This window comes from Bidens hawaiensis, unplaced genomic scaffold (genome assembly GCF_021521415.1).
Source record: "Bidens hawaiensis isolate Kalapana, Puna unplaced genomic scaffold, B.hawaiensis_p1.1 tig00036411_1, whole genome shotgun sequence".
Lineage (NCBI taxonomy): Eukaryota > Viridiplantae > Streptophyta > Magnoliopsida > Asterales > Asteraceae > Bidens > Bidens hawaiensis.
In genome coordinates, this window is record NW_027505411.1 from 194,040 (window position 1) to 202,671 (window position 8,632).

The window sequence follows — 8,632 nt, forward strand, 5'->3', positions numbered from 1 at the left end:
TAGTAGATTAGAATATGTTGAAAGCAATTTAATATAATTTTGAATTATTTTATTAATAAGAATTATGAGAATGCATATTAATTATGGAAAAAGTTATTACTTTAATACAGAGTAGTATAGTAGATTTACATATTGGGATTATACAATGGTATTATTTTACAATTATAATTTTCAGATTTCATTATTTATGAAAAAAAAAACATAATAACAATCAATAAAGACTGTGATAAGTAGAAAAACACAATGAACAAAAAACAAACTAACGAGCAAAAAGACATAATGATGGAATTTTTGTTTTAATTATATTAAAGATAAAGATACGTTGGTTATCATTGTAATTTTTTTTTAAAATGTTGTATGAAAAACTTATAGACGTTTTAATATAAGCCTTGAATATGGAGGGATAAAATATAAGTTTTTTTCTTTTATTTATGTAATCCAATCCAAATAGGATTGAACAAAAATTTAATTTTAATAACATACAATCGACCTCATAAAATAAAAGTAACCAAACCACAACCAGGTGGATTCGACTGTTTTGACAAGACGGTAGGCTATGGTTTTAACACAAAACTTTATTTAACACTTTAGTTTACTTTGGAACGAAATATGGTTTGCTACGGTTTTAACGCAATTTTTTACTTTTTAGTACTTAACAAAGACCTTTGGATATTTAAGAGACTTTGTCTCTGTCAGTAGACCACCAACGCAAAAACAACCTAAGGCTCAATAGCCGGATTAAGTTAACACGATCAGCTCCAAGTTCCAAACCGCCAATACCAATCCGCGAGAACCATACGAATCATAAAATGGCTACATCAATCTCAAAATGGCTATCTCGGTCGCCTTGCTTTGGTATGAATAAGTCGGGCACTAGGTCTTAGCGGTTTATGAACAGCCAAAGAACACACATTAAGAAAAAACACATCTATACAAACATCTACCTATGACTATTAACATAATATAAATACTTGTTCTATACAACTCCGCGCTAGTTAGTTACTAATTACTCGATAAGTCGATATCAACTCTGTTTTAAATTTCTCCTATGCGCCGCCTTTCTTTCCCCAGTCTCTCCCTGTAAAACATTTAAAAAATAAAACTCTTTAATAACCCGTCATGTTTTCGTCATTGTACATTGTTTAATGCAATCGACCCGCTATAGCGACCCACAAAACAGTTTTTCCCGATTATATCGGGTTAGTTTCATCAAATAATTGTGAAACAAAATTGTTATGTTAATAAATAAAAACAATTGATTACATAAAAATGTAAAATAATACGAAATGTTACAGAACTTTAGCAACTTACCCGGATTTGATTTCTAGATCCCGGTGATCTATGATGGCTAGAATTCGAGGGCGTCGGCCTGTGGGCTGGTTGATAGATTGTTCTAATAAACTCCTGTGAATGATTATATATGCTGCACACATAATAATATTTAGTTTATAGGGATTTCTGAGTATTAAATAAATTATAAATATATCTCTCACACAAGCTAAAATATCCGGTCTGACCTTAATCGATGTCTATTGCAAGCGGCAAAAAACGCAACAAGCCCGTTTAAAATACTCCGAACGGCACGAAAAACCTATTAATGTAAAAATGACAATTTGTAAGTACACAATGACATAAACCGCATACGACTATACAAGGCGGTCAAGGCCTAATCGCTTAAAGGCGGACTTTAAGGTTTAAAAATACCTGGGAAAAGAGGTCGTTCCAGAGACACCTCCAAATGGAAACCTCATACGTGTTGACTGCTGACTCAGCATTTGAGGCTAACTTGAAGACCCCACTAGCAATCAACCATATATCTCGAGCTAAATCGTATATTTGGTTATACACAAACCCCACAAAATTGGATAGACCGAGAATGAGACTAACTGGAGCATAAAGTATTCCCCAAAGGCACCAAAATATCGGGTACATAACAGTCATCACTGCAAAATTAAAAAAAAAAATTATAATAAGCATAAAAGTAATATATAAAAGTTGGTTGCTAAAACTGAGATGGTTTGTCGGTTAACTTACCTATAGTCCAAATAACCGAAGAGATGAACCACACAGGAATCAGTACGACGTTAGTTAGATCTTCCAATACATCCCAAGAACTTTCAACAAAAACCCAAACGAATGAGCATAAATGTTGGCCCGTTTGAATCAACAAATTCCAAACGGGAAGAACAACCTCGATTAACTCAAAAAACGGGTCTCCTAAAGGCTGTGTAATAACCGAAATAAATGACCGAACGGTACGTGTCATCATCAAGAACCACATAACTGCCTTCTCAGAATTATGCAGAAACAACATTGTACCCAAATACTTGATTCTCGACACCATTTCCCATGTTTCAATCCAATCAAAAAGGGGCCCACATAAACGTGAGGCGGTGGCTTTAAGCACAGGGACGTTTTTGTATAGATCGTAGAAACCGATAACAACCGTGACGATGGAAATTACTACGTATAGTAACCGAGCTAGTGGGCACATCCACGGGCGGTAAATGTGACAAAAAACAGGGTAAGATTGACAGAAAATTACCCATGATGGAAGACCGGCTTCTAGTAAAGTTAGTAACCGTAAATCGGATACTATTATTTTTCGTAGTTCAAACGGGAGGTCGTGATCGTTGAACCGAAACAAAAGTAGAGCATCCCTGTATTCCATAGGTTCGGTTGGTTCTTCAAAATCGTTTGTATAAGGAATGGTTGTTGGTGTCAAAACGTCGTTATGAGTTATTTCGGTATAAAAACTGGAATTGATATCAATTGACGTAGGAGACATTAATTTTCGTCTTTTGTAGGGTCCATTGGGAGGGGGTGTTTTTAGTATACTTGTTTGGTTTAATGAAGTTTCTGTTTGTTCACCGAGATTGCAGCGAGGAGTACATGGAGATCCATCAGGCCCGGGCCCACTGGTACTGTGGATGTCTGGAAATTCACTGGAAGCGTCATGGAATTCATCTCCTGAAGAAGTATTAAACAAAAAGAGATGTGTTACTTTATAGAATGTTTTATATGTTCATGTGTAACAATTACGTGTTGATTTCATAAATATGCCTGGTTGCCTGTTTAAAAGTACAAAACTTTGTATCTCCCCTTCCAAATTTCAAAACAATATTTAGTTATTTACCCTTTTAGAACACTAAATATGAGTTACATAATGTCAAATCTCAACACATAAGGTTGCTATAAGTAACTGATTTTATTTTATATAATATAGAACATGAAAATATTAGTTTCTATTGTTTTGAAAGGGTAGATGTGGTATTATGAAATTTGAAAGAGGAAATATGAAACTTGGAATTCTTAAGAGGCATACATATGTGATACTGCACCTTAATATAATAATATTAAGGGAAAATGATGAAACTTGTTAATTGATAACTACTAGGTAGACTATAATAATTGCAGATAAATAAAACAAGTAAGCTCACATAAAAATCAAGTACTACTAATCATCAGTTATAAAAATGAACAAATGACCAGTAATGAGGTGCCTAAAGGCGAAATCAGGAATTCTGGCTGTCAAAATGGCAAAAATCGCATAATTCCCTAAAATCATGTAAGAAGCATACATGTGTTGATTTGGATTAAAAAGTCGAACTCTACAGTCTATAAAAGGCAAATACTTTTGCCATCTTATGATAAATATTCAACAAACTATATAACAGAACAAACATATTACAAGAATACAACATATAGATTCACTAAATGAAAGGATTAGAAAAGGTTTAAAGACACCAAAAAGGTCATGTCAGACCTTACATTTAGCCCACTTGCAATGCACAAAGCTTTAATAAACACTATATAACACCAAGTCTAAAACATTTCAGAAGTCCTTAAGAACTCGTGTTATATATTCAATAACAGGACTTGATTATCCAGTAGAAAGTCATGTAATATACTAGGCTTATCTGACCGGAAAAAAATAATTTTTAAACTTTGATCCCTATCAAATCGCATCAAACTATGTCCCAACTAAATTTCCTCAAGAACATAACTAGTATTCCTAACGAATGCAATATGCCTATTTAAGTAGTTTGCTTAAACAAGCAATCCCAATAAACACTCTAAAAACAACTAAGAGCATGTTTGGGATTGAGTTTGAAAACAACTTATTGGCTTATTGGTGTTTTCAAAAAAACCAATAAGTTAACATGTGTTTGGCAATCACAAATGTCCTTTTATTTTAGCATTTTGAAAAGCAGTTTTCTAGAAGCCCCAATTCCTGGCTTTTCAAAATGGCTTTTCGAAAAAGCCAATCAGCATTTTTCAAACTCAATCCCAAACATACTCTAAGTATCGTATCAAAACACAATAAGCAGTTTTTAGAAGCTGCCCCCACCCAAACCTGTTTCTCCCCTAATGTGCATACCTAGCATGGTGTCGAGATGTTCTTCCAAAAGATCCTGTTCACGTTGTGTCCCCGGAAACCATGTGTTAATGCATTTAGCTGCTTGCTTTATGCTATCAAATTCCCATCTTTTCATGTATTTAGCCTCTATAGCAAGAGATGTATCAGTCTGCTCATTAGAAAACCAAAAAATATGCATACAATTTAATATTAAGCAATTACAAAGTACTTAAAAATATGAAATAGTAAGGCAGGAATGCAAGATATACCATACCTGAAGTTCGTTTAAGTAATTGATACCACGAACATCATCCCACGCCACTTGAAACACAATAAACCCAAACAAAGTTCTATGCAATTTGCTATTAGCAAGCAATGAACTCTTGAGTTTTTTAACAGGTAGCAAAGCCCTCTTTCTTGATAACGTTGCAGCATTAACCACTGAGTACCATTTTTTCAAGTTTTGTGAGTGGCGTAAAGATTCAGATTCGACTTCCCGTTCAATAAACACTCTTGTATCTTTCTTCCCCTTTCGCCCTCTTGTGTTTGCAAAAGGAGACATCCTTGACTGAACACATAATCAATAACAAAAATTAAAAACGATGAATTAAAAACACAAATGCGACTAAAATCATAAATGAGATGAGAATCATGAGATGATTGTTAACATGATTCAGATTTCTAACAGACCTTGGTAACCATTAACTGCCATAAGTGTTGTGCAGGCCGACACGGCAGATCTTCCAACCATGGCCGATTATCCACTAATACATAGAACGCCTTGCTATCAGGGGCTAAGAACAGTGTAAGATCTGAAAGATACGACTGCAAATCCCTGAAATAATGTGGAAATCGGACCTAATTAGTCAATGTGATATGAATTCAAGTAGAAAACTGAAATTTGCACTGCGAATGAGATCGGTACCAAACCGATAGTGTACCGAAATATACCGATATCAAAAACGAGTAAAATCATATACCCAATATTATACCAATTCTTTCGGTTCAGTACCGGTACCATTGTAAACAATGAAACTGAATTGTTCCGTTACAGGTTATGTTCAGTCGGCACCGGTATTCGGTAAAAAATGCGCATCCCTAATTCGTGCTCAAAAGAGACAAATCAGACAATCAGAGCTTTAAAGCTGACCTCTAATCATTTAGCTTTACTTTCTATTGCAATTTAAAACTCAAAATTGACAGAAAAATGCATGAATTGATTGATGACATGAATGTAAGTAAATAACTGCAAATTACACAAATGAAGATCCATAACAAATTAACATTTATGTGAAACTTAGACCTAATTTGTGCTCAAACGAGACAAATCAGACACTCAGAGCCTTAAAGCTGACCTCTGATACTTTAATTTCACTTTCTAACGCAATTTAAAACTCAAATCTGATCAATCAAAAGGTACAAACCCTATCTGGAAGCTGGTTAGAGGATAGAAATATCGAGAACCATCGCATCCCATCATGTCACCCTAGCTCTAACACCTGCGTAAACAATATTACCGAAATTAACAACAAGATAACGCCCAAATCCGATGCACAGAGCAACAAAATTGCTACAAAACTATGAATAATCAAGTGAATTCAAACCTGAAGATGCTTGATACTGATACTGTTGCAATGAACTAGTGCACAACTTCATAACCCAGAGACCGATCATATAACGGTAATTAAAGCATCCAAAAGTAATCGAGTGCGATTGATAATGAAACTGTGAATTCAAACCCTAGCTCTAACCCCTGCGTAAACACAATTACCGAAAAATTTACAACAATAACGCTAAAATTCGATCCATGAGCATCAAACTGACAGTAATCGAGTAATGGTAATTAAAGCATCCAAAAGTAATGTCTTCTTTATATTACTAATTTTTTTCAATAGACAATAAATTTATACGAGGAACTGCTGAACTCAATCACTTCACATGTAACCCTAGCTCTACACGTAAACACAATTACTGAAATCAACAACAATAACACACTAACCCGGTCCACGAGCAACAAATTGCAACAAAAATGTGAGTAATTGAATAAATTCAGCATATATCGATCATGTAACTGTCATTAAAGCATCTATAGAAGTAATCAAGTAACTGTAACCCTAGCTCTAACCCCTACATAAACACAATTACCGAAACTAACAACGATAACGCTCAAATACGATCCACGAGCAACAAAAAGTTGCAACAAAATCGAATGAATTCAAACCCGAACATGCTTATATCAATCATGTAACTGTAATCAAAGCATCCAAAAGTAATCGAGTAACTGTAACCCTAGCTACATAAACACAATTACCGAAATCAACAACAATAACGCTCAAACTCGATCCACAAGCAACAAAATTAGCACAAAATTTCAACAAAATCGAATGAATTCAAACCTGAGCATACTTAAATCAATCATGTAACGATACTCAAAGCATCCAAAAGTAATCTAGTAACTGTAACCTTAGCTACATAAAGACAATTACCGAAATCAGCAATAATAACACTCAAATTCAATCCTCGAACATCAAAACTAGTACAAAATTGTGAAAAATCAAATGAATTAAAAAATGACACACTTATAATGTAACTGTCATTAAAGCATATAGAAGTAATCAAGTAACTGTAACCCTAGCTCTAAACCCTATATAAACACAATTACCAAAATCAACAACAATAATGCTCTAATTCGATCCACGAACAACAAAATTGCCACAAAATTGAATGAATTCGAACCTGAAGATACTTATATTGATCATATAACCGTAATCAAAGCATCCAAAAGGAATCAAGTAACTGTAACCCTAGCACTTAACTCCTACATAAACAAAATTACCAAAATTAATAGCAATAACACTCTAATTCGATCCACGAGCAACAAAATTAGCACAAAATTGCAACGAATTCGAATGAATTCAAACCTGAAGACACTTATATAAATCATGTAACTGTAATCAAAGCATCCAAAAGTAATTGAGTAACTATAACCCTAGCTACATAAACACAATTGGCATAATTAACAACGATAATGCTCAAATTCGATCCACGAGCACGGAGCATCAAAGTTTTAACAGAATCGAATGAATTCAAATCTGAAGATGCTTATACCGATCAAGTAACTGTAATCAAAGCATCTAGAAGTAATCAAGTAACTGTAACCGAAACTAACAACAATAACGCTTAAAACCGATCCACGAGCAACAAAATCAGCACAAAATTTCATCAGAATCGAATGAATTCAAACCTGAAGACACTTATATCAATCACATAACTGTAAGCAAAGCATACAAAAGTAATCCAGTAACCGTAACCCTAAATCTAACCCTTACATAACCACAGTAACGCCTAAATTCGATCCACGAGCAACATAATTAGCACAAAATTGCAACAAAATCGAACAAATTCAAACCTGAAGACACTTATATCAATCATGTAACCATAATCAAAGCATATAAAAGTAATCCAGTAACTGTAACCCTAGCTACATAAACACAATTACCAAAATCAACAACAATAACGTTAGAATTCGATCCACGAGCAACAAATATAGCACAAAACTGTGAGTAATTGAACAAATTCAAACCTGTAGATGCTTAACATTGATAGTAATGCAATAAACTACAGTCAAAACTTCGTAACACACAGATCGATCGGTACCTGATCGGTAATTAAAGGCAATAGAGTAACTGTAACCCTAGCTCTTTAGTCTTAACACCTGCATAAACACAATTAGCGTAATTAATAACAATTAGTCTCTAATTCGATTCACTAGCAATAGAATTAGAACGAAACTGTGAGTAATTGAATGAATTCGAACCTGATACTGATATTAATAATGTTGAAACTTGAAAGCAAGTGTAATTAAAGCTTTTAAAGGTAATCGAGTAATATTAAGAATCGAATTTGATTATGAATCGAATTAGTGAATTGATAATGGCTAGAAAATTGCAGAAGAAACTCAGAAAGTGGAGAATTTGAATAACTTAGAGTTGAAGGTTTATTATTATTATTATTATTATTATTATTATTATTATTATTATTATTATTATTATTATGTGATGGATTGATTGTGTCAATTATACGTAATGGGAGTGTGAGGGGTAAATTTGTAATTTTAGTGTGAATATTCTGGCGCCGTCGCCGACTGACGCCGGTAATGGACGGGTTTTTGGGTCAAGGGTGGGCCATGCTATATACAACTTTTTTAAGTAAATTTCTTGTCATTAGTGCACACTTCAAATTTGTAGAATCATTTAGTCTAACCGGGTTTAC

At 33.9% G+C, this 8,632-nt stretch overlaps 1 protein-coding gene across 2 annotated transcripts; it reads right to left on the reverse strand.

Moving 5' to 3' along the window:
* Positions 1-929: 929 nt before the first annotated feature.
* On the reverse strand, positions 930-8,181 carry LOC143613014 (uncharacterized). 2 transcript variants are annotated; one of them, XM_077086847.1, is made up of 11 exons: positions 7,944-8,181; positions 5,965-6,113; positions 5,785-5,859; positions 5,051-5,195; positions 4,635-4,928; positions 4,382-4,529; positions 2,035-2,970; positions 1,705-1,943; positions 1,518-1,591; positions 1,312-1,423; positions 930-1,078 (listed from the first exon to the last, which is right to left on the reverse strand). In XM_077086847.1, the coding sequence occupies exons 3-11, from the start codon at positions 5,838-5,840 to the stop codon at positions 1,025-1,027; spliced, it is 2,058 nt and encodes a 685-aa protein (XP_076942962.1). In that variant the 5' UTR covers positions 5,841-5,859; positions 5,965-6,113; positions 7,944-8,181; the 3' UTR covers positions 930-1,024. The 2 variants fall into 2 exon arrangements, with proteins under 2 accessions (XP_076942962.1, XP_076942961.1); XM_077086846.1 differs by lacking the exon at positions 7,944-8,181 and having other exon boundaries at positions 5,965-6,836.
* Positions 8,182-8,632: the final 451 nt, after the last annotated feature.

Coding starts and splice junctions, on each gene's coding strand:
- LOC143613014 (XM_077086847.1), bottom strand. CDS start 5,840: ATGATGGGATGCGATGGTTCTCGATATTTCTATCCTCTAACCAGCTTC. Junction 5,196..5,784: donor CTAACCAGCTTCCAGATAGG/GTTTGTACCTTT, acceptor ACATTATTTCAG/GGATTTGCAGTCGTATCTTT. Junction 4,530..4,634: donor ATTACTTAAACGAACTTCAG/GTATGGTATATC, acceptor TCTAATGAGCAG/ACTGATACATCTCTTGCTAT.